At 34.7% G+C, this 27,401-nt stretch overlaps 2 protein-coding genes across 3 annotated transcripts; both read left to right on the top strand.

Annotated features, from left to right (window-relative positions):
* The first annotated feature begins 10,395 nt into the window (after positions 1–10,395).
* On the top strand, positions 10,396–14,896 carry LOC146949900 (G-type lectin S-receptor-like serine/threonine-protein kinase At4g27290). The gene is made up of 7 exons (XM_085745907.1): positions 10,396–11,783; positions 12,507–12,632; positions 12,736–12,893; positions 13,302–13,512; positions 13,602–13,839; positions 13,946–14,093; positions 14,336–14,896. The coding sequence occupies exons 1-7, from the start codon at positions 10,511–10,513 to the stop codon at positions 14,633–14,635; spliced, it is 2,454 nt and encodes an 817-aa protein (XP_085602033.1). The 5' UTR covers positions 10,396–10,510; the 3' UTR covers positions 14,636–14,896.
* A 1,770-nt stretch (positions 14,897–16,666) lies between these two features.
* On the top strand, positions 16,667–20,959 carry LOC146949901 (G-type lectin S-receptor-like serine/threonine-protein kinase At4g27290). 2 transcript variants are annotated; one of them, XM_085745909.1, is made up of 7 exons: positions 16,667–18,135; positions 18,979–19,098; positions 19,234–19,391; positions 19,515–19,725; positions 19,822–20,059; positions 20,164–20,311; positions 20,557–20,959. In XM_085745909.1, exons 1-7 carry the CDS (start codon positions 16,860–16,862, stop codon positions 20,854–20,856), a joined length of 2,451 nt encoding a protein of 816 aa, XP_085602035.1. In that variant the 5' UTR covers positions 16,667–16,859; the 3' UTR covers positions 20,857–20,959. The 2 variants fall into 2 exon arrangements, with proteins under 2 accessions (XP_085602035.1, XP_085602034.1); XM_085745908.1 differs by having other exon boundaries at positions 16,709–18,135; positions 18,967–19,098.
* The last annotated feature ends 6,442 nt before the right edge of the window (positions 20,960–27,401 follow it).

Consider the following 27,401-nt stretch of genomic DNA (forward strand, 5'->3'; position numbering starts at 1 on the left):
AGCAAAAAGAATATGAGATAATGGTGGGCCACCCTTAGACAACATCATTGTATAAATACATATCATAGCATAATGAACTAAATGAATATTTTATATTCTAATACCAACATGTTTAGAGGTTTAAAACAAATTTTATTATCGGGCCTTATACAATAAAAAAGTAACACAAGACTTACGAAAATCAAATAAAAATCAAATTACGCTCAGTTCAAAGTTCGATCTTGACTAACTAAGTTGAGCAACCATCTATAACTAATTTATCATATTATGTTTATAATTAAATTAAATTTCTTTAGTCATTTTTTCCCCAAATTTTAAAGCCTAAAACCATAGTTTGAGGTGATTGACCTTTGGACCGGCCATGCATGACTTTGTTTATAATATCAGGATTAGATGTTATCAATCTTCTTCTTTTTAGCTTTTGAGATGTTTGAGACATGTAGACACTCTATCACCTTAACTATTAGTGTTTTTTGCATGGAAAAACTTTCCTTAGCTACTGGTAAGAGTGTGAAATGCAATCAATGGCAGCCTATCAAATCAGTTTTGCTTCATTTCATCAAAAATAATTGAAGGAATAAAATTTTGCCGTTAAAAAAATAATAATTGAAGCAATAAAATTTCTATGTTAAGTAGTACTTCAATTGTTGACAAATCAAATTTAAAGTCATAAGCAAGTCTAACCGATGTTTTTCTTTTTTCTCTCATGACAGGCTAAATCTTTCGCAAATGTTACATTGAGGTAATTGTAATAAGACAAAATACAGTAAGTGCTGAGTCAGCAACAAGGGGCCCACAGGTGAGGAAAGAGAAGGAATTAGAGAAGAGTGGTCCTCAAGTTCAGGAAATGCGTAGGAGCACTAGAGTACACAAGGTTAACCAAAACCTGAAGGATTTCGTGACTTATAAATAGGAGGATAGATTTATTTTAATTCTCATGTGAATTGATAAGTCCAAACTCTCTCTCTCTCCCCTCTGAACTTTTCTATTTCACATCTTGTAATCAAATCTCTCTGTTATCAGAGATTGATATTTCAGTTAAATCAAAAGGGTTCTTCCCAATTTCATCTTTTAATTTCTAGTTTGTTTCATTGGTGCTTTCATCTCACCATGGCAGAAAACACTAGGATGAAGGAGCTCACGGTCGAAGTGAAGAAAAACGCAGAAGATATCAAGCAGATTCATGATGATTTTCAGATCCAATTCGACCGATTGGGTTCAGCAAGTGAAACGCGATTTCAGCAAATGGAGGATCGACAGGCAACAGCGGATGCGAAGTTAGATCGTATCAACGATGCTCTTGCAATTCTCCTACGCAACAATGCTCAGAACTCTTCCCATGGTGCTGCGAACTCGAGCAAAGCTCCGTTTCAGGTAAGAAATGTTAAGCTGGATTTTCCTCGTTTTGATGGAAAAAATGTTCTGGAATGGATTTTTCGAGCTGAACAGTTCTTCGATTACTATGAAACCCCTGATAAGGATCGATTAACAATCACATCTGTTCATTTAGATCAAGATGTGGTTCCTTGGTTTCAGATGATTCAAAGAACTCAGCCTTTTAATTCCTGGGTTGAATTCACCAGAGCCTTAGAATTGGATTTTGGTCCTTCAATCTATGATTGTCCCCGAGCTTCATTATTTAAGTTGAATCAATCTGGAACTGTTAGTGATTATTACCTGCAATTTAATGCTCTAGCAAACAGAGTTTATGGGTTAAGCACTGATGCCCTTGTTGATTGTTTTGTTAGTGGTTTAAACCCTGAAATCAGAAGAGATGTGATGATTCACACTCCTCCTTCCATTGTGAAAGCAGTATCACTAGCCAAAGTTTACGAAGAAAAATACAACTCATCAACCAAACCACAGAAAAACCCACCACAAACTACACAATTCCAAAATAGAGTCCCCTTCAATTCAAACTACAACCAAAAACCAAACAATCCACCCATACTTCATACACCACCCACAAGACCAATGAACCCTAACCAAAAAAACCCAAATATCAAAAGAATCACCCCAGCAGAAATGCAACTAAGGAAAGATAAGGGTTTATGTTACTGGTGCGATGACAAATTCTCATTTACCCACAAATGCCCAAACAAACACCTGATGTTGTTGCAAACTGAAATTGAAACAGAGGAAGAAATAGATGTGAGTCCTGAACCACCTGATACTACAGAAAACATCATACAACCAACAGAAACAGAGCATTACTTGTCCTTAAATGCGTTGAAAGGGACAAACAGCCGTGGGACAATGCGTTTTATGGGAAAAATTGGCAAACTCCAAGTACACATTCTGATTGATGGAGGAAGTTCTGAAAATTTTGTTCAACCTAGAATTGCCAATTTTCTAAAATTACCTGTAGAGCCTGCACCATGTTTCAAAGTACTAGTGGGCAATGGTCAAACTATGACTGCAGAAGGGGTGGTGACAAAATTACCAGTGATGATACAGGAGCATGAGATAGTAATTCCTGCTTACCTACTGCCTGTAGCAGGTGCAGATCTGATTCTGGGTTCAGAATGGTTGGCTACACTGGGTCCACACGTAGCAGATTATTCAGCTTTGACCTTGAAGTTTTTCCAAAGAGGAAAATTCATCACCTTGCAGGGTGAACTAAATGGGGGCCCGGGGCACGCACAGTTGCATCAGCTGAGAAGGATGCAAAACACTAAAAGTATTGAAGAGGTGTTCACTGTTGAGAGGGTACAAGCTGCCACAAAAAATGACACATGGGAGGACATGCCAGAGCAAATGGCACCTGAAATTGCCATGTTACTGCACACTTATAGGGAACTGTTCAACACACCAGAAGGTCTACCTCCTCAAAGAGCTCAGAATCACGTTATTACATTAAAAGAAGGATCTCAACCAGTCAAGGTCAAGCCTTATCGGTATCCCCACAGCCAAATGGAGCAGATAGAAAAGATGGTGAAGGAAATGTTAGAACAAGGAATCATCCAACCAAGCAACAGTCCTTTCTCATCTCCTATTGTCTTAGTGAAAAAGAAAGATGGAAGTTGGAGATTTTGCACAGATTATAGAGCTCTAAATGCTATCACAGTCAAGGATAGTTTTCCTATGCCTACTGTAGATGAGTTGCTGGATGAACTTTGTGGTGCCAAGTATTTTTCCAAACTGGATTTACGATCTGGTTACCACCAGATATTAATTCAACCAGAAGACAGACACAAAACTGCTTTCAGAACTCACCATGGTCATTATGAATGGCTAGTGATGCCATTTGGATTGACCAGTGCACCAGCTACATTTCAAAGCCTCATGAACCAAATCTTTCAGCATGCTTTGAGGAAATATGTACTAGTTTTTTTTGATGACATCTTGGTGTATAGCACTACTTGGAAGGATCATCTCACACACTTAGAAGCAGTTTTGCAGGTGCTAAGTCAAAATACTTTATATGTGAAGTTATCCAAATGTGCTTTTGGGGTGGAAGAGATAGAGTATTTGGGGCATGTGGTGTCAGGGAACGGTGTAGCAATGGAAGCTACAAAAGTAGAAGCAGTAATAAAGTGGCCAAAACCTACAAACTTGAAACAACTAAGGGGATTCTTGGGACTAACAGGCTACTATAGGAGATTCATTAAATCCTATGCTAAGATAGCAGCACCCTTAACAGACCTGTTAAGAAAAGATGCTTTTTGCTGGAATGAAACAACTCAGCAGGCTTTTGAAGAGTTACAAAAGGCGGTTACATCAGCACCAGTATTGGCTCTACCCAACTTTCAACAAACATTCATTTTAGAAACTGATGCTTCAGGCATAGGAGTTGGAGCAGTCCTTCACCAAAATGGCCATCCTATAGCATTTTTTTCTAAGAAGCTGGCACCCAGAAACCAGAAGAAGTCTGCCTACTTTAGAGAAATGCTGGCAATAGCTGAAGCTATTTCAAAATTCAGACACTACTTGTTGGGGAGCAAGTTCATTATTAGAACAGATCAGAAAAGTTTGAAGAGCTTAATGGACCAAAGCCTGCAAACTCCAGAACAGCAGGAGTGGCTACATAAATTTCTGGGGTATGATTTTGTCATAGAATACAAGCCAGGAAAGGAGAATATAGCTGCAGACTCCTTGTCCAGAATGTTTATGATGTCTTGGTCTGAACCAAAAACACAACTTATGCAAAAATTGCTAGAAGAAGTGCACCATAATGAAAAACTGCAGGAGCTTATAACTCAGTGCAAAGAACAACCACACCTGAAGCCTCAGTACACAACAAAAGGGGGGTTGCTGTATTGGAAAGGTAGAGTAGTCATACCCGAAAGCTCTGAGCTGATTCAAATAATTTTGAAGGAAAACCACACATCTCCTATAGGAGGGCATTCAGGGAACACTAGAACCATGGCTAGAATTTGTTACCAATATTTTTGGCACAACATGAAGAAGGATATTGAAGAGTTTGTGCAAAACTGTGCTATCTGTCAACAAGCAAAGGCTTCTCAATGCTTACCAGCTGGACTGTTACAACCACTGCCTATTCCATCTCAGGTATGGGAAGATGTTGCTATGGACTTCATCACTGGTTTACCTCCTTCTTATGGATACACTACAATAATGGTGGTAATTGATAGGTTGACAAAATTTGCTCACTTTATTCCACTTAAAAGTGACTATAATAGCAAGACAGTAGCTGATGCCTTCATGAATAATATAGTGAAGTTGCATGGAGTTCCAAAATCCATAGTATCTGACAGGGACAAGGTGTTCACCAGCAATTTTTGGAAGAAACTGTTTGAACTACAGGGTACCACACTAGCTATGAGTTCTGCATATCACCCACAGTCAGATGGACAATCTGAGGTTCTCAATAAGTGTTTAGAGATGTTCTTGAGATGTTTTACTTTTGAGAATCCTAAGGCTTGGTATAAAGCTCTTACTTGGGCAGAGTACTGGTATAATACAGCCCACCACACAAGCATTGGTATGACTCCCTTCAAAGCTTTATATGGAAGGGACCCTCCTTCAGTAATGAGATACAGACCCCATCCTAATGACCCTGCTACAGTTCAGGAACAACTGGGTGAAAGGGACAAGACACTGCAACAACTCAAAAGTAACTTGGAAAAAGCTCAACTGTATATGAAAAATCAGGCTGACAAGAAGAGGAGGGATGTAGAACTGCAGGTAGGTGACTGGGTGCTGGTAAGGTTACAACCATATAGGCAACACTCTGTTGCTCTGCGCAAGAATCAGAAACTAGGCATGAGATTCTTTGGACCTTTCCTGATTATAGCCAAAGTAGGTGCTGTGGCCTACAAATTGCAACTACCAGAGGAAGCCAAAATTCACTCAGTTTTCCATGTATCACAATTGAAACCTTTCAAAGGAGAGACCACTGAACAATACATGCCCTTACCTTTAACTATGGCTGAAATGGGACCTGTGATAACACCTGCTAAGATACTAGCAGCACGTGTGGTGCAGCAGGGGGAATTCAAAAGTCCCCAAGTTCTTGTCCAGTGGACAAACCTGTCAGAAACTGAGGCCACTTGGGAGGATTTGGAAGATATGAAGGTCACTTACCCAGACCTTAACCTTGAGGACAAGGTTGTCTTAAATGGGGATGGTATTGTAATAAGACAAAATACAGTAAGTGCTGAGTCAGCAACAAGGGGCCCACAGGTGAGGAAAGAGAAGGAATTAGAGAAGAGTGGTCCTCAAGTTCAGGAAATGCGTAGGAGCACTAGAGTACACAAGGTTAACCAAAACCTGAAGGATTTCGTGACTTATAAATAGGAGGATAGATTTATTTTAATTCTCATGTGAATTGATAAGTCCAAACTCTCTCTCTCTCCCCTCTGAACTTTTCTATTTCACATCTTGTAATCAAATCTCTCTGTTATCAGAGATTGATATTTCAGTTAAATCAAAAGGGTTCTTCCCAATTTCATCTTTTAATTTCTAGTTTGTTTCAGTAATCCTTAATTGTGGAGCATACAGGAGGGGGACATCATAATTGTGACAAGCTAGCCAAAACAAGAACATAGTAACATTTTAAGGTGTTTGAATCTTCCAAACCCAATTCATAGAAAAAGATAAGGTGGTAAGAGTGTGAAAAACACACCTTGGATAGTGAGGTCTCATAGGAGTTATACCACTTCCTCTCTCCCGTATCCACTTCCTGTTCTCTGTATCTCTCACCGCCGTCAACACCTCCATGGCTCCCGTCCGCCCATTGCTACCCTTCCAATCAATCACTCTCTTCCTTGCTTCGCCTCCATCTTCTCTCATCATCGATCTCACTGCCGCCGTCACATGCCACCATTGAAGTTCATCTCGTTGGTTTTTTCAATTGATTTCATCTCTTTGGATGTTATTTTCTTTTATCAAACAATAAAAAAAGAAAAGAATAAAGGAATTGTTTCTGTAATATTAGTTGTTTGCATCTTTAAGTTGAATCATGTTGTAGCAGTTGAATCAATTGTTTTAAGTTTCTTTTTCCAGTTGAAACAACATCCTCGAATGACTGATTCGAAACCTGTTATTGTGAGTGGACGGTGGTGCGATTGAGATGGACGGCGGTGCAATCGGTGGATTCGGCGGTGATGAATGGGGAGAGGTAGAGTTTGTGACAATGGAAGTTGAGAAGAGAGAACGCATATTAAGTTTAATTGGTTTTTTTTTTATTAAAAATAAATGTTTTATTTATTTTCAAATCTCAACCATTCAATCTTTTTTGCCACATGTCATTCATCCGAACCCTAAATGAACTAAATGGAGCAAGATGTAAATGGAGCATGCCTGGACTCGGTTATATTGGGCCGAACTTGGTTGTTGTAAGTATTAGACTGTAAATAGTAATTTGTATTTACTTCGGATTAATAGAATGAGGCACATTAAACAAAGATCATTATGTTTACATTTCTCTCTATTTAAGCATGTTTATTACATCATTGTAGAAACAAATTCAATATTTCAAAAAAGTCATTTTACAATGATATAACAAAGCTTCCGATATTTGGGACTTGCCTTCGCAAAAACCCTAGTTATCTCTGCTGGTATTTTTTTTTGGCAAAATTACACTTTTAGTCCCTTAACTTAATTTCAGGTAACAGTTTGGTCCTTTATCTTTTTTTCATTTCAATTTGGTCCTTTTTGTCCATTTTCATATGAATTTTTGAGCTTAAAATTCATGATTTTATTTTCTTTTGGTCTTTCAGTCTTCAAATCTATGATCCTCGTCTATGTTTGCATAAGAATATTAAATTTGAAGCTTGAAAATGTATATGAAAATGGACAAAAAGGACCAAATTGAAATGAAAAAAAGATAAAGGACCAAATTGTTACCTGAAATTAAGTTAAGGGACTAAAAGTGTAATTTTGCCTTTTTTTTTCGTCCTCTTTCATTGCGGATTCTTGTTATTTTTCAGTAACCTTTACTGTTTTGTGCTCGAATCGTCACTAATTGACGATTCATCCGTTTCAGAGCCACCGATTAACCTTTATCATTGTACATTCATGTTTGTCCCACTTTAGCAGTGTTTTTCTCACCAATGACCATACCATTGTGATTGTTGCCCTTAGATCAGTTAGACCCCAAAATTGCATACTGATCCACCGCCACACGACCCGACATGTGCCTCCTTCATCTTGTTGCTTGACGAACACTCTCAGTTTTGCCTTTCCGGCCTCTGTTTGCGACGATTCAAACATTAGTTTTCTCGTGATTCTCTCCTCATTCCATTTATGTGGTCAAAATCAAATTCCCCCATACTTTAATTTTTTAGGATTGAAGATTTGACAAATGTCATTAGTGTGCTCAGCCTATTCATGCATGATTCAATAGTAAGATACTTGTACGTTGTAGACGCTTCTTAAAAGAGGTGGAAGTCCAATTATAAAGGCTTATACTTATGTTGATTATGCAGGTTCGGTGAGTGGTATAAGATCTATGAGGTCTTCAACTAGAAAGTGTTATACAATATCTTATATACACTCCAAAGAAATTACTTTTTTTTTTGTGGTGTCCGGGGTTCGAACCCCAGACCTTGCATATATTATGCATTGTCCCTACCAACTGAGCTAAGCTCACGAGGACCAAAGAAATTACTCTTGTTTAAAAGAGGTGGAGGCCTAACTATGGAGGCTTATACTTATGTTGATTCTGCAAGTTTAGTGAGTGATAGAAGATCCACTTCAGACTATCAAACTTTCCTATGTCGGGAACCTTGTTGCTTGGTGAAGTAAGAAAGAAAGCGTATGTAACTCAATCAAGTGATGAAGCATAATTTAGAGTTATGACACAAGGATTTGTGGACTATTATTGATAAAATAAGTTCTAGAATATTTGAAGATGCAACGTGAAAACCCTATGAAACTTTTTTGTCAGAATAAATAAGACATCAATATTGCACGTAATCTTGTTCAGCATGACAGGACAAAACACATTGAAATTAATCGACATGTCATTAAAGAAAAGTTTGATAGTCTTTTGATAACTGCAACCTAGATCTCTTCTAAGTATCATCTGGAAGATGTGCTAACGAAGAGTTAACCAACATAATGATTCAACCAACTTACTTGCCATCTTAAAATGATTGATTTTTATTCACTAGTTTGAGGGAGAGTGATGTAAATATTAGACTATAAATTAGCCATTTGTATTTATTTCACATTATTTGAATGAGGCCCGTTAAACAAAGCTTATGAGGTCCACCTTTCGCTCTATTTAAGCATTTTTTTTAGTATTGTAGAAACAACTTCAATATATCAAAAAAAAAATCCTATTTATAACATGGGTAAACAAACATTAGTGTGTTGTTCTTCTCTTTTTTTTGGTCAAGAGTGTGTTGTTCTTCTACTCCCTTATCTTTGTTAGTTGATTATATGTGTGGATTTACTTTACACTTATTGTTATATCCAAGGCTGGACCCTGGGGGTGCAAACAGCGCTACTGAACCGGGCTTCCAAAATTTGGGGGTCCAAAATATTTTTTTATTCGTAACATGAATGTAAAATAGGGATATATATTAGTAACGCTGTATAAATTACAATTGTAAAGAGGTGCCCTAGTGGTATTGCATTGTGTATGAAGCCTTGATGGTTCAACTAACAACTCTCCTTGTTTACTTTTTCTTTACCTCTTTCATTAATTTTTCATTAATTATTTTCCCAGCATACCAAAATACTCATATGTCCTCCATATCCTCTGTTATCTCCTTAATTTAATTATGGGTTCAACTCTCCTTGTTTACTTTTTATTTACCTCTTTCATTAATTTTTCATTAATTTTTTTCCCAGCATACCAAAATACTCATATGTCCTCCATATCCTCTGTTATCTCCCTAATTTAATTCACTCCTGAACCTAATAAACTACATATTTTTACAAATAAAAACACTATTTTTTTTATTATTATTTTAGAGCACTTGTAATTTTGGATAAATAATTGTCGTATAAAATAGCAAAGTTTAACAACAAACATTATAATTATCCTCTCAAAAAATAAAATAAACAATATAAATTTTTTCTCTTTTAAAAAAATACATATTTTTATTAGGGGCCTCTTTTTTTTATGAGAACCGAGCCTCCATTTTTCTAAGAACGGCCCTGGTTATATCTATTATTGTTTCTTTTACAGTTTGATTTGAGATTGAATTCACAACAAAGTTGCATGACCTTGTACCATTTCCCTTTTTAGAAGTTCTGTTTTAAAACATAAACACACGTGATGATTCACTATATTACATACATGTGGTAAAATATTGACGAGTCAAGATTTTATGTCACTTTATTTTCTTCCTTCTCTCATGTCACAAATCCAAAGTTGAAAAGTTCTAGAACATGATAAAAGTCTACATTGCCCCAGCCACCCGCTGTCTCAATTGGAGCAATCAACGCAGGAACTTCCACTCAAGGGACAAATTAATATCCTTATATATTATTGTTATTAAATCCAGCAAGCTTCAAAAAATGATTTGAAAGGGAAAAGAAAAAGCATTGAATTTTGAATTTTCCTCAAATTTTTGTACTATTTGTGAACACATTCAAACATGGGTGTCCACCATCAATCTCGTGCATTGGACCTAAGTGTGTACATAGCTATTTTATTCAAAAACAAGCAAGTTACAAAAAAAAAAAAAATACTCAAACTATATATATTTTTAAATCAAAGGTGGATTGTCTTTGGAATATAAAAATAATCAAAACATTGAAAACATCCTTGAGTTGTCTCAACAAAACATTATTTCATCAATGTTTGGTTACCCCGTCAATATCCCAGTCCACTAAAAAATATTAGGTATGACTTACTAGCTTGGTGGGTAAAAGTTAATGCTCTTGAATTAAATTGATAAATATGAAAATCTTTTTGACTTTATAAGTCTTTGATTCATTCTAATTATATTTCAGATGCATTTGCTTTAATCCTCTAACCAAAGAACAGAATCAACTATCAAATACTACAATTATAACATTAAGTTTAGAAGATTTTGTCATGTTATATAATTAGAGAAAAGCAAAATATTTGATGAGTTTTTAGATTAAAATGCTTTTGAAAGAAAGCTTGAAGGTGCTAGCTTTGTGTTTTCTTGCATTCAACTTCATACCAACCTTCAATACCTTGGAGACCATTGTTCCAGGACAATCAATCAAATATAACGAGACACTAATCTCAAAATATGGAACTTTTGAAGCTGGTTTCTTCAACCTAGGAGATTCAAATAACCAATATTTTGGTGTATGGTACAAGGATATTTCACCAATAACTGTTGTGTGGATAGCAAATAGAGATTCTCCTTTAGGAAACTCATTAGGAGTTTTTAATGTAACTGATAAAGGAAACCTTGTTATTGTTGATTCCAAAGGGGCTATGATATGGTCCTCTAATACATCAACAACAGCTACAAATCCAACTGTGGAGATCTTGGATAGTGGTAACCTAGTTGTGAAAAATGGAACCAACCAAGATAAATTTTTGTGGCAAAGTTTTGATATACCTGGTGACACTTTACTCCCAGGTATGAGAATCAGAAGCAACTTAGTAAATGGTGATTCCAAAGGTTTGGTTTCTTGGAGGGATAAACAAGATCCTTCTACTGGTTTATATTCATATATTATTGATACTAATGGTTTACCTCAAGTAGTGATTACAAAAGGAAACTCATTTTATGTCAGAATAGGTTCATGGAATGGAAATATGTTAACTGGAATTCCTTCTACGACGCTTTACTCGAACTTTAATTTCACTTTTTTTATTACTGAGAAGGAAGTTTCTTATGGATATGAACTTTTGAAGTCATCAATAGTTTCAAGGTACTTGCTTACTTCGACAGGGCAAATGACGCGTTACATATTGTCGGAGCAGACAAAGAGTTGGCAGCTTTTCTTTCTTGGCCCTGCAGACAGTTGTGATAACTATCTTATCTGTGGTACCAATTCTATTTGTGATGCTAATAACTCACCAGTATGTGATTGTCTTAAAGGTTTCATTCCAAAGTCTCAAGAAAAGTGGAATTCGCAAATTTGGTCGGATGGTTGTGTTAGGAAAGTTCAGTTAGATTGTGACAACAGGGATCACTTTTTGAAACGTATGGGAATGAAGTTGCCAGATACATCGAAATCTTGGTTTAATAAGAGTACAAGCCTTGAGGAATGTGAGAAATTGTGTCTCGGAAACTGTTCTTGCACAGCATATGCAAATTTAGATGTGAGAGATGGTGGAAGTGGTTGCATACTTTGGTTTAATAACATTCTTGATGCCAAAAAACTAAGTTATGGAGGACAAGACCTTTACATAAGAGTTGCAGCTTCAGAACTAGGTTCTAATTCTTTATTTTTATCTATTAATTTTTTATATTTGATCTATCTCATCCTAACAAAACTAGTTTTTATATCTCTTTTCAATATGATGTTAGGTTTTTCCCAATAACCCTAGCCCTATTGAATTTGGTGTATAGATAATATGATGAATACCCCAAATTGATAGCAGTGTTGTTAAATGGCGGATTTTTCACAACCGCCATAGTTAATTTGTGAAGGGATGCCCGCCATTGGCTACGATAGTGTGTTTATATGACGGATGTTTGGCATTATGCCATCTGCCGATGACAATAGTCATTAGTAGACTCTAAGATTATATTAGGCTTATATTGGACTTAACTTACCCTTACAAAACCAGCTTGTAAGGTGATGCGTGTCACTCCTTATAAACTCTTTTTAGAGCTTAACTTATTGTCAACGTAGGACTTTTCCCAACACATCTTGCTTCCTTAATTTTTCTCTTCCATTAAAATACAGAAGTAAAATATAGAATTTCTAAGCCTTACTAAGCTCTTTAACTGAAGGTAGAAAACAGAACATGAAAGGATAGGTAGAATATCGCCAAGATATGATAGTCCGTTTAAAACTAAATCCATGGAAGCAAATAATACTATTAATATTAAGAACTTTGATTTTGAATCTTTAAATGCCTTAACTTTGGGATTTCTGAACAGTTCAAAATCTTGGTGTGTTGACTAACAATGCTCTTAACCTTATATCAGACAATAACAAAGGCATCAACAAGAAGCTTGCTGGAATTCTAGTAGGCTGTATTATGTTTGTTTTGATCATGATAATTCTGGGGGCCTCCATATATCGCAATCGGAGGAAGAAACTAGAGACGCCAGGTAACCTTTTAGTTATTTGAAACTGAATCACTTTGTTTTATGTACAAATGACTGTTCAAATTTGTAAATATGCATTCACAATCATTCTTCTATCCTTTTTCAGTGATGAATCAAGTATTTAGCTTCAAGAATCACACTGACAGCAATGAGAATGAAGATATTGACATACCAATATTTGATTTATCCACCATTGCTAATGCAACCAACAACTTTTCCATTGATAACAAATTGGGGCAAGGAGGATTTGGACCAGTTTATAAGGTATAATGGCTCTATTTTTTTCTTTTTTTTAACCATGTTATTGATGTGAAGTAGACATTGGCTTTGCCAATGACGAATCTCTGTCAGATCATTTTTGCGGACCACCTTATTTGAGGTCTCCCCTCCCAACCAAGTTTTTTACCATCCAGAAGGCTCTTCAAGACCTTGTTTAATGGATCTGAGCCCAGATCCACTTGAACCAACTTAATGTGTGTAACTAACATGAGATCACTAACAGTTAACTAACTCATAACTGCCTAATGATTACTTATTACACAAGTAATAGCTCTCTAACTAACTGTGACTAATTGCATAACTGTCTAATGACTACTTGCTATGCAAGTAATCCTCACTGAGCTGATATGGTGTGATATTAGCTTCTCTAACTTTCCAAATAATGATTGTTAGGGTAAATTGGAAAATGGACAAGATATAGCAGTGAAGAGGCTCTGCAATACTTCATCACAAGGACCAAAAGAGTTCATAAATGAAGTTAAGCTAATTGCAAATCTTCAGCACAGAAATCTTGTGAAACTACTTGGCTGTTGCATTCATCTGGACGAGAGACTCTTGATATATGAATTCATGATCAACAGAAGCCTGGACTACTTCATTTTCGGTATGAAATTTTAACATATATATCACTTGTTTTGATTTTCTGTACCAACAAGTTGTCTTTTTATGACTAAGCTGAAATTTTTTTATCAGATCAAACTAGAAGAAGTTCATTGCATTGGACTAGACGATTTCAAATTATTCGTGGGATCGCTCGAGGACTTCTTTATCTTCATGAAGATTCTAGATTAAGGATTATCCACAGAGATCTCAAGACCAGCAATATTCTTCTAGATGAAAACATGAATCCTAAAATATCGGACTTTGGTCTCGCTAGAACATTATGGGGAGATGAAGCTGAAGTGGAAACAATTAGAGTAGTAGGAACTCAGTAAGCATGCTTAAACGACTCGAATTTTTTGCTTTATGAAACATAAATATTCACCTGCCCCTTTTCCTAATCCCGGTATCTTTTCTTTATTTATTATTTGTTTCAGTGGTTACATATCTCCAGAGTATGCAGCACGTGGATTTTTCTCGGTAAAATCAGATGTCTTTAGTTTCGGTGTTATCATACTAGAGACAATAACTGGAATAAAGAACAGGGAATATAGTGACCATCATGATCTTGACCTTCTTGGATATGTAAGTATAATGATTTAGTCCATTGAAACAAAATAGACGTTTGTTTAAATTTTGCTACGTTGCAAAGCAATAGCGCTGCTATAGCATCTGTTTAACAAAACTTTGTACTAAATCGCATATCGTGAAACAATATTAGTTTGTCAACATTTTGCTAAAAAAATAGCTTTACTATATCTGCTATTTGTCAACAAAGATTGAAAAGTAAACTCAAAACTCACAATCTTAATTTTCATGTCCTCTAGGCATGGAGAATGTGGTGTGAATCAACACCGTTGAAGCTGATCGATGAATCTCTAAGCAATTCGATTGCTGAAGCCGAACCTGAAATATTGAGATGTATTCAGACAGGGCTTTTATGTGTGCAAGAGAGACCAGATGACAGGCCAGACATGTCAGCTGCAGTTTTAATGCTGAATGGCGAAAAAGCATTGCCTAAGCCGAAGGAACCGGCCTTCTTTCCACACCAATTTGGCTCATCATCAGGAACTGCTAAGTTGTATTCAAACAATGAAGTTTCCATAACAATGTTAGAAGCAAGATAGTCTAAATGAAACCAAAGGCCAATTCTCTTGTCAATATAATGTTGGCTTTTTTGTAGAAGTATTTGACCACAAAAAGAAACTTCTGGTAAAAGATTTGCTTTCTGTATTTGTACATTATTATTATTGTTGCCTTTGTACCTGTGTTTAGGTTTAATCCATTGAGAGTGCTAATAGAATGATTAGAGGCTTAATTATTTAGTGTTTAGACTTAAATTCACTTTTGGCTCCGAAGTAATATGATTTGTGAGATTTTGACTCCCACTTTTTTGTAGTTATTTTGGACGTTTATGTTTTGCGCATTTCTAATTTAGTCGTCCCTCCAATTCACCTCCAAGGACAAACTTTTTTTTTTTTTTTGCTATGAGAGTTTGGTGACACGTCAATGAATAACTCAAGGTAAATTTAGGGTAAATTGAAGGAGCTATCAAAATTCCAAAGAGAAAAAACAGAAGCCACCAAAATTACTCATAAAAATTGGGACATAGCACTTATACAAGCAAAACAAACAAGAAACCAGTTGTAACAAAAAAATAAAAAAACAAGAAACCAGTTAAATAAAAGACATTGGGGCTCCTTATCATATTTCATATTTCAATCGTGCATCAACTATCTTCATTTCTATATTGAAGAAGATAAAATTTCATTTTTATCAATTAAAGAGATATTAATGTTCATTTTACAACTATCCTAAAGAATAGGAACTTTATACTTCTAGTTATAAAACTAAGGCAAATTCTATGGTACACCCAAAGATTTGAGTGTATTGATACACCAAATTATTGAATTAATAGTTAATTGGGTTAGTTTTTGAAGAGAAAAATTGTTTTCTATCACCTATAATTGTAATAATTAAATCTTATTTACCAAAAACGTCCACGAAATAAAATTTAATTTTTATGAATTTTTAATACTCGTAATAGATAATTTTGATTATTTTTTACAATAAAAGTAAAAAAAATTAGTATGATTTCTATAAACAATGAAATGATGTTTTTTCTTATAAAATGATATTTTCTAAAATATAAATATCAATACATAGCTCTTTATTTCATAAAAATGATAGTTAATTTATAAATTTTTGAAGTAAGAGTACCGGTACACCTTAATTTTGCTGGTGTACCGTAGAAGTTCCCTAAAACTAATTGTAAGAATAGGATCAATATATATTGTACCCTCAGAGAGAGAGAAAAAAAAATAAAAAAGAAACACAAATATGTTCAGTTCTGTGTTATTTCTTAAACTAACGCATATCAGTTTGGAATTTCTTTTCCTACCCCTCAATTTTCTTAAACACCCTCCTTTTTGCAATAAAAAATATACCTTCCTTGTACTATAAACATAATCTTTGAAGACATGAAAACGTTACAAGGGAAAAAAAACACATTACGAGGAACTTAACTTGGAATTTGGTGAAACCAATGAAAGATATGCCTACTGAATCCATTCTTATGATGAATTACCATCAGGAGGTTTCTCTATCTCTATACATGAATGAAACTTATTGCATCAAAATCTTATATATATATATATATATATATATATATATATATATATATATATATATATATATATATATATATATACCTTTAAAAAAAGGTCATATTTTTCCAGTAACAACCTAGCCACCGCCATCAAGCCAAGTTGTACTTCGGTGGGGATCTTATGGATTGGATGGGGAGCCAAACTTTGATGCAATAATGTTTTATTAAGTCAACTTAATAATATTTTAAACGTTTTTTATTTTTAAAAAATAAAAATTCAACGTTTTGATTATTTTCATGTTTCAAAGTCGATCCAATGTTGAAGAAAATATATCTTGGTATTTCCTAACTGAGTCGGCAGGTCAAATACATGAAAATTTATCTTGTGATATGAAAATTTAATTAAATTAAACATATCTATTCATAAATAATACAAATTAGTTACAATATCAACTTTTCCTAATGTGTCTGAAAATTGTTGCTCTATTATTAGCTTGGTGGCTAGAAGTTAATGTTGTATTATATTGACTAACAGTTTGAAACTTTATTTGACTTCTAATCTAATTTAGATATTATACATTAATTTGCTTTGATCCTCTAACCAAAGCACATACTCTATGAACTATCACAGTTCAACTATAATACAAACTTTTGAAGAATTTGGCTTACATTTTATATTTGAAACAAAAAACATCAACTTTTTGAGGAATTTTTAGACCAATTCCTTAACAAAGAGACAATAAATGGACAGTATCAAAGTACTAGTTTATTGCTTTCTTCTCTTCCATTTCATACCAACTTTCAATGCCTTGGAAACCATTGTTCCAGGACAATCAATCAAAGACAATGAGACACTAATCTCAGAAGATGGAACTTTTGAAGCTGGTTTCTTCAACTTTGAAAATTCAAATTATCAGTATTTCGGTGTATGGTATAAGAATATTGCACCAAAAACTCTTGTATGGATAGCAAACCGAGATGTTCCGCTAGGAAACTCATCAGGAGTTTTGAATCTTACAGATAAAGGAACTCTTGTTATTGTCGATTCCAAAGAGGTTACGATATGGTCCTCTAATACATCAACAACAGCATCAAAACCAAGTTTGCAGCTCTTGGAGAGTGGAAATCTTGTATTAAAAGATGAAATCGACCCGGATAAAATTTTGTGGCAAAGTTTTGATCTTCCTGGTGACACTTTGCTCCCAGGTATGAGAATTAGAACCAACTTAGTAAATGGTGATTATAAAGGTTTGGTATCTTGGAAGGATACACAAGATCCTGCTACTGGTTTGTATTCATATCATATAGATACTAATGGTTATCCTCAAGTAGTGATTACAAAAGGAGATACATTATTCTTTAGAATAGGTTCATGGAATGGAAGAATTTTATCAGGAATTCCTTCTGAGACGCTTTACAAAGCCTTTAACTTTTCATTTGTGATTACTGAGAAGGAAATATCTTATGGATATGAACTTTTGAACAAGTCAATTGTTTCAAGATACTTGGTGTCTTCAACTGGTCAAATAGCGCGATACATGTTGTCGGATCAGACAAATAGTTGGCAACTTTTCTTTGTCGGACCTGCAGACAGTTGTGATAATTATGCTATCTGTGGTGCAAATTCTAACTGTGATATTGATAACTCACCAGTATGTGAATGTCTTGAAGGTTTCGTTCCAAAATCTCAAGCAAACTGGAGTTCACAAAATTGGTCGGATGGTTGTGTTAGGAAAGTGAAGTTAGATTGTGACAACAGTGATGGCTTTTTAAAGCACACGAGAATGAAGTTGCCCGATACATCAAAATCTTGGTTTAACAAGAGCATGAACCTTGAAGAATGTGAGAGATTCTGTATTAGAAACTGTTCTTGCACAGCATATACATATTTAGATATCAGAGATGGTGGAAGTGGCTGCTTGCTTTGGTTTAATAACATTTTGGATGTCAGAAAATTACCCTCTGGAGGACAAGATCTTTACATAAGAGTTGCAGATTCAGCTTCAGCTTCAGAACTAGGTAGTAATACTTTATTTTCATCTGTTAGATTTTTATATTGGATCAAACTCAACCTTACAAAACTAGTATGTATGTTGAAAGGTACCACTTTTTATAGTTTTTTTTTCTTCCATACTATATATCTTTTCCTGTGTGGGGTGTTAGTGTTGTTGGAATTCAAGTGTGAATGGTTAATCCCACATCGGCTAGGAATGGAGGAAATGTTGGATATATAAGATAGGTGACCCATATACCTAATTCCTTAAGGTTTTGTATAGAGATATGGTGTCAATGTCTCTTAGAAGTCGTTGACGTTTAGCCCATGGCTGCTCCCGGCGCTCCCCCGGACTCCCCAACAAGTGTTTCCTAATAATGCCCCACACTATTGAACTTGGTACGTAGATGATACAGTGAATAGCTTGAATTGATGGCAGGATTGTTAAATGGCGATCATGGCGTGGTGGATTTATATAATCACTATATGAAACTTACGAAGGGATGCTCGCCATTGCAGTGCCATAGGCTGCAGTAGTGTGTTTATATGTCGAAGTTTTGGCATTCATCCATATGCCATCGACAACATTGATCAATACACTCTAATATCATGTTAAATTTTTAAATTGGGTCTAACTTACCCTGATAATTCAGCTTGTAAGGTAAGAGATGTCACTCTTTATATGCCTTCCTAAGCTGCACATAGTTTTACATTGCAGACATTTTCGGGATGCATGTGATAAATTAATCCTTGTTTGTTGACTTTCATTGTGTAGTCCTTTTGATGCCTTAACTTTTGGTATTTCTGAACTGCTGCAAATTTTGATGTGTTGATTAACAGTGCTTTTAACCTCTCAGACCATAATACAGGCTTGAACAAGAAGAAGCTTGCAGGAATTCTAGTGGGCTGTATTGTGTTTATTGCGATCATACTGATAATATTGGTAATGTTCATACATCGTGTTCGGAGGAAGAAACTAGACAAGCCAGGTTACCTTTTAGTTATTTGAAACTGATTTATTTTGTCTATGTACAAATATTCTTCAACAATTGTAACTATGCACAATGATAGAATTTTATAGTTTTACAATGCATTATTAAATATTCTTATGTATATTCTTCCAGGGCAGAATTACGAATTTAGCTTGAAGAATCACATCGACAACAAAGAGAATGAAGACATTGACATACCAATATTTGATTTATCAACCATAGCTAATTCAACCAATAACTTCTCCATTGATAACAAATTGGGGGAAGGAGGATTTGGACCAGTTTACAAGGTATATAATGAAGCTAGTTTATATGCATTTCTCTAACAAAGTACTTGTAAAAAACGAAAAACTTCGGGATAATCTAAATTGGTTCTCATTAGATTATCTGATCTTCCATAAAATGATTGTCAGGGTAAACTGGAAAATGGACAAGATATAGCTGTGAAGAGGCTTTGCAATACTTCAGGACAAGGACCAAAGGAATTCATAAATGAAGTTAAGCTAATTGCAAATCTTCAGCACAGAAATCTCGTGAAACTACTTGGCTGTTGCATTCACGATGATGAGAGACTCCTGATATATGAATTCATGATCAACAGAAGCTTGGACTACTTCATTTTTGGTTTGTGATTTTATATTCTATATCATTTGTTTTGATTTTCTTTACCATGATCAAAAAGTTTCTTTCTTCTAACTAAACCGAAAACTTTATAATCAGATCAAACTAGGAGAAGTTTACTGCATTGGACTCAACGATTCCAAATTATCTGTGGAATTGCTCGAGGACTTCTTTATCTTCATGAAGATTCTAGATTAAGGATTATCCACAGAGATCTCAAGACCAGCAACATTCTTCTAGACGAAAATATGAATCCTAAAATATCAGACTTCGGTCTTGCTAGAACATTATGGGGAGATGAAGCAAAAGGGGTAACAAGAAGAGTAGTAGGAACTTAGTAAGCATACTTCAATGACTTTAATTTGTTGCTTCTTAAATTATAAATATTCACTACCCTTTTCCTAAGTCCCATATCTTTTCTTTCTTTATTATTTGTTTCAGCGGTTACATATCTCCAGAGTATGCAGCACGTGGATTTTTCTCGGTGAAATCTGATGTCTTCAGTTTTGGTGCTATTATACTAGAGATAATTAGTGGAAACAAGAACAGGGAATATTGTGACTATCATGGCCTTGATCTTCTTGGATATGTAAGTCTAAGGATTTAACCCACTTAGAACAACATATGTATTGACATATTAAAAAAAATTGTCAATTGTAGATCGTAGAAGCTACTTGTTTGTTCAAATTTCGCTACTCTACGGTGCTATAGTGATTTTACAGCCGCTATTTTACAACACTATATATTAAATCACATATTGAAGAACAAATTATTTGACAATACTGATTGAAAAGTAAATTGAAAACTCACAATCTTAATTTTTGTGTCCTCTAGGCATGGAGAATGTGGTCCGAAAAAATGTCGTTGGAATTGATAGATGAATGTCTAGGCGACTCGATTGTTGTAGCTGAACCTGAAATATTGAGATGTATTCAAATAGGACTTTTATGTGTTCAAGAGAGAGCTGATGATAGGCCAGACATGTCAGCAGTAGTTCTAATGCTGAATGGTGAGAAAGCATTGCCTAATCCAAAGGAACCGGCCTATTATCCACGCCAACTTGGCTCTTCATCAGAAAATAGTAAGCTGCATTCAAACAATGAAGTTTCCATGACAATGATACAAGCAAGATAGTCTATGATATGTTATTGTGTATAAAAGCACTAAACTACTGAAGGAACAACTTTTGGTAAAAGATTTTCTTTCTGACTTTGTATATATTTATTATAGTTGTCTTTGTACCTGTGTTAAGCTTCGATCGATTGAGAGTGTTAATAGAATGATCAGAGGTTTAGTGTGCATGTTTGGTATCATGGCATCGGTGAGTTTGTCAAAATCATAGTGAGTAAAAGCTATGTTGGTGCCTCACCCCCCACGATACCAAAGCACTTAAAATATTTTGGTGCATGGCATTAAGCAGTATTTCTTTTGAATCAGCATATATATTAAACCACCAGTATCATACATATAGGGGACAAAGACAACTGTACAAGGGCCCCAAATTTGTGGTAACCCTAAAACCAAACCAAAATCTACTGTCATGACAGCAGCGCTGCCGAAGCCAACACAGCAGGCAGTAACCGCGCCAGACCCCAAACTCGAAGCTGTACAGCAGCACAAAAAACAAACCAAAACTCCCCTAACGCAAAAGACAATCTTTTGGGTTCTAACTCCATTCATAGAAAAGACATGGGAGGGATCTTCAACCTAGATAAACTCCATTGCCAACACAAGACTTTAATTCTTCCTTTAATAACACCTTCCTCTTCCGGCTTCCACCGTCACACGTCCTCCTCCCCCGATCTCCTCCAACCATCCAATTTCCCCACAAGAGCCAACAACAAACCATTTTCCCACTCGAAAAGGTTTCTTCGCCAAGCAAATAACCAATTGTTCAAACCATCAATCTCCTCCCATAAATCACCCACATAGTGTCTTTTAGGGTTGAAAGTGAAAATAGCCGAGGGTAATTCTCACAAAGAGGTGCATTACCATTTACCAACCCAATGGTCATTCCAAAAACTAGTTTTGAAACCATTTCTAACCTTCCTACCCATCTCTCTATTAAACCAATGTGTGCCTACGGAATCCTCCAAAGTTACAACATCCATCCATCCACCATCGCGATGCATACGAGGGCCAATGGATGTCATTACTATTCAACAAATAATTAATCCAGTTTCCATATTTACGATGAAGAACCTCCTTCCAAAGTGGTTGGCCCGATTGAATCATCCTTCATATCTACTTTGCCAATAAACTTAAGTTCATCACCTTCACATCTTTGACTCCCAAACCCCTTTTGGCACGCGGTTGACACACCTTACTCCACTTAACCAACATATCTTGTGTCCGCTTCCCCCTCCCAATTCAACACTAAATTAAGAAGGACGATGCGGCATTAAGCAGTATTAAACAAATATACTTTGGTATTTTATATTAGTGAAACATAGTACATATACAAGCAAAACAAACTTCTAAATGGTTAACATCATAGCTACAAATACTCTATTTCAACTCTTATCATAGCATTAGTGTATTTACACAGATTATGAAAGATTCCATGAGTTCTTTCCCACCACATAAGCATAAATATTGAAATTAAATAATGTAGGTTATGTCTATACGCTATATTCAGAATGGTAATGTAATTTATCCGAATGTGGCCTAATTTTGAAGTGTTTAGATTCTGTTGTGACTTCCATACCTGTTTATTTTGTCTTGGCTATTTTCTATCAGGTTCCTCATGATTCCAGAAATATATTTTCAGACAAATATTTGCCAATTGATGTCTTTTTTTTTTTTTTTTTTTCCCTTTATTGTGGAAAGATAGCTTGTAGTCAGATACTCGGTAAAGGACACTACCCAAAAAAAGATACTCGGGAAAGGCCCGGTAATATAGGAGGTACAAGGTCTAAAACAGTAGTAGTCCAATAATGTTTGGAGTGAAGGGGAGGGGAGGCTTTGGAAGAGGGAAATATAGACAAATCTAAAAATATTTTATATAAATTAATGTTTATAATTAATATATTTTTAATTTTAGGATTATTATAACAAAATTTGGACACGTTTTATTTTATTTTATTTTATTATAGATCGGAATGACATATATACGATTCAAAATACAAAATTGAAGATCTCACCATACAACCTGCAATCCTTCATTTTTCATCAAATCCACCACTAATCCATCAAATTTTGAAGTTTCAAAATTTTAAGAAAGAGGTTAGTACACATTTTCTCACCACTATACCGACTACACCTTCCTTGATCAAGGGTTGTTGTTGGCATTCTCAAATGTGGCACTCAAAGACTAGCAACTTACAACTTGAATGATGTGTGATGTCTGCTACATCTGCCCATCCAGGATCTTTTGCTGGACCACACAAAATTGTCCAAACCTGTGGGGTCTGTCATGATGGTGGAACTGTTTGGATCTGATCCAATCCAAAGTAAGCTAATCAGGAGGTTGAAAGGACTAGAGGGGAATATGTACATACTTGCATAGATAGTTGAATGACTTTACATGGGACCTGCTATCATGGCATACTTGTATAGATAGTTGAATGATGCGTGCAAATTATGGACAAAGCAACTTGCTTGTTAGTTGTTACATGACACTGCTTCAAGTAACGTGTTTATTTTACACATTCAAATTATATAACTTCGACGTGTATTTTACATATTTTTACACGTCAGGATTCATTCATAATCCCAAAGAATTTAAAATTTCATAATCTAGCAGATTTAAACATGATGAAAATTGAGTTTTTACACTTCTAGAATTTAGAATCCAGACATAAGAAATACATGAATCTACACTTCTATGTTATATAGAATCTCTAAACTTGTAAAACACGGTAACTATTGATATTGATGTGTTCTAGAATGCACGACAATTTGCATGGTCTACAATACACTTAAACTTGTATAGATTGGTGTGTTTGGCGCATTATCAATCACAAACCTCCTTACCACAAGTCAATATAAACTCTAACCTAGCTGTTGTTTACTATAACATTATGTTGTGAATTCGGACAAAATCACACCAATGAAAAACAAAGATGTGTGGATCAAAGGTAGTGGTAATCAATGGACAAGTAGCCTCAAGCAATAACAACAACAAAACAGACCTAAATCTAAGTGTAGAACAAAGATAAGAAAGCAAGAAAGAAAACAAAACACACCAAGATGGTAACTCAGTTCGGTCCAATATGACCTACTCTGGAGGAGAGAGCAGCCCTCCAATCCACTAAGACGAAAGTGATACAAATGAGTTACAAGAAATTAGCTTATAAGCTTACAAAAGAACAAGACCTAATTTCTACCCATTTTCATGTCACCCACACTCACAATGAATCCTAAGAGAAAACACAAAAGGAAGCTTTTTGATCCTTCCAATGGTGAAATCTCACTACCCAAGGTGTTTACGATGTTTCTCAACCCAAGAGAACCTCACTACAACTCTAAAGTCACCTCCTTTGTAATCCAAGTTTCTCTCTCTTCAAGCTCTCCGTCAAAAAATGAGCAGATACACTTATATAGTACTCTACAACTGTCAAAATCGTGTCACGGTTGGCCAAATCGTGACACGGTTGATACGTACGACCCAAAGTACGACCAACCTTATCATGAAAACGTGCCAAGCATGCCAAAAATCGTATCACGATTGCCCAAAATCGTGTCACGATTGGACACCCAGAAAAACATGCTCACGACATAGGAAAATCGTGACATGCTTACGAAATCGTGTCACGATCCTGAATGTTCCAACTTCACAAAAATTTGAAGGCATATTCAACACGTTAGAAAATCAAATTTGTTTATGATCAATGATAGTGTTACACACTGTGATTTGAAAAGTCAATTCAATGGTTTTCTCAACTGCACTAATTTAAAAAAGGTGGTCAGTGTTGAGTATCGTCGTCCATCGATTGACAAGCAAGTCTTCAATTTCATATTATCCTACAAGATTATGTTGTTATATTTAATTTAAGGAATGTTAGTTTTTTGCCTTCACTTTTTGTATGTGTCAGTGTTCCCATTATGTCTTAAGTTCAAAATTTGGATGTGAATTTCGTTTTTATTTTAAAAATAAGAAAGTATTATGTATTCAGTTTCCAAACTCCGAAAAAATTGCGTCCAAGTTTTAAAATTCAGACGGGTTAAATTGGAAAAATTGAGGGAAATAAATACACTTGCAATTAAATGTTAGTAATATATTTTTATCATTTATTTGTGTGGTAAATGTCCAATTTGGTTATTACCAAAGAAAATGCTCAATTTAGTCCCTCATTTTTTTTATGTCCTATCAATTTGGTTTCCAACTTGATAAAATGTCATGTTAGTCTTTCATTAAGCAGAAATTTTCAATTAATTCTTTAGTTCATCTCATAAAGTTTGTCATGTTGGATTGATTCTTAAAATTACATACGGAGTATCAAGTTAGTTTCTAAAATGACATACTTAGTTTCTAATTGATCCTTAAAATGTCAAATTTTGTTTACTTGGGAGAGGGTCTGGTTGTATATTGTAGCTATGCTTTGTCTAATGCTATATTACAGGAAAATACTTCAGATATGTGGACATGAAGACTTTGTAACAATGATACTTATTAGGAGAATGTTAATGAGTTAGAGCATTGGCTAAAGTACTAAATTAAATTAAGTAACTTTGCAACAAAATGTTGTCTAATTATTGTTAAAACAAAAGTAAAACTTGCATTTTCAAGACAAAATTTCTAGTAATAGATTCTTTAACCATTGTCCTTTGGACACGGATTAGCAGAACCCTACTTGTTAAGTTAAAGATGCCTACCATTTTCTCACTCAGGATGTTTTAGAATATTCTTTGCCTCTCTCAGAGCTGGTTTGAAATAAGGTGGTCCTTTTAAAGATGTCTCAACTTGCCAGGCATTTTTTTTCCGAAATTATGCTTCATACTAATGACAATTTGTTTCATTATCCTTAGTAGGAAGCATAATAAAACTTAAAAAAAATAAGTTTTTAAGAAATCTAAAAGACTAAAACAGAACCTCTATAAAAAAAAATAAAAAAAAATCTAAAACAAAATGTACCCATTTATATCGATGCAACAATCCGTTCACTAAACAAAGGGGGTCTTCTCACATTATTCCTCCACATTTCAAAGAAATTTTTGAAACCATTTAGTATTTTTTTTTGGACAGACAAAAATAGAATATATATTAATATCCAAAAAAAAAATATTTTCTCTAACACAAGACGTTCCAAAAAAGAATGTCAAAGTTCAACAATAATGATCGCCGGCAAAAAAACCAACAGACAAAAAATTGCATTAGCCAATGCCCAAGCAGCCAAAAGGACATGGCAAACGCCAAATGAGCGTTATTTGCCTTCAGCCGCCAAAAGGAAAGCAACTTAAATTTTTCCATAAGTTGATGAGTTGAGCTTATTTTATTGTTAAAAATTATGGTATTCCTCTCCTTCCAAATATCCCAAGAACAAGAGAGCCAGATTAAATGCATAACTGCTCGTTGTGCTTTGAGACACATGCTATGGGACCAAAATGAATAAAGTGATCTGAAATTCGAAGAGGATCAACGGAAGAATACCCAAGCCAAATGCGCACAAGATACCAAAGAGAACTCGACACATTATAAGCCAAAAACAAATGATTGGCCGATTCAATGTTGCCACATCCATTAACACAAAGTTGACATATCAAAATACCGAACCGTCTAAATCTTCTATTCCCAATCGAACTGGTTCGATCGGTCGGTCCAATCGAAGTTTTGAAACATGGAATAAAACTAATGATGCAAACTTAAATTCAAAATAACATGGTCAAGGAAGGTTCCCTGCATAATCAATTAAATTTTTGAGCAAATTCAATATTTTTAAATCGTTGCATTTTATTTTGACAAAAAGATGTTACAATTAAATGCCTCTCATTTTTCTCCTACCTAAAATTCTAGAACTCTAATTCTCTATTCAAAGTCTTCATAACGTTTTAAACATTCATCACCAAAAGCCACCGATCAAAGCATCTAATTTATGTCAAATTCTAAAGTTATCTCAAAAGGTCTTGGTAAGAAGGGTTTTGGTAACACTTATTAAGGATTAAAAAAATGAAAATTATATGTAACTTTTATGTAAATAAATTTACTTTTTTATTTTTCAATGCGTTGAATTTGCAAATTTAAAATAAAATTTCTTATGAAAGGCTATAAAAACATCTGTTAGCATTCCTTATTTCAAAAGGTTATGCTAATTACCGTCTTTGATATACTTGTTAAATTTGAGAACCTTCCACGAATACATAAATTAAATATGTTTTGTTAGCATTCCATATTTAATTTATATTTTGTTATAGTATTTTATATATTTCTGCAATTTCATTAAAAAATGCAAAAATTTACTTAAAAATAAGGACAAAAAATGTTGGTTGAAAATTTTATAGAAATTAAAAATTAAAGGAAAATTTTAAAAAAATTAAAACAAAAAATTGGTATATTATAGAGATCAAAAACATATATAACCCTTTAAATTATCACTAAATTCACGCGACTTTAGTCTTAACTAAACCATCATTCCTTTTAATAAATAAAAAAAGAAACCCATCACTATCAAATTGTATCAATTCCCAATATTTAATGAAATAAATCACATCAAAATAATATCTCCTCCTTTACAATTCTA

The sequence above is a fragment of the Medicago sativa genome, chromosome 2 (genome assembly GCF_051527215.1).
Source record: "Medicago sativa cultivar Bolivia chromosome 2, Bolivia_mono, whole genome shotgun sequence".
Classification (NCBI taxonomy): domain Eukaryota; kingdom Viridiplantae; phylum Streptophyta; class Magnoliopsida; order Fabales; family Fabaceae; genus Medicago; species Medicago sativa.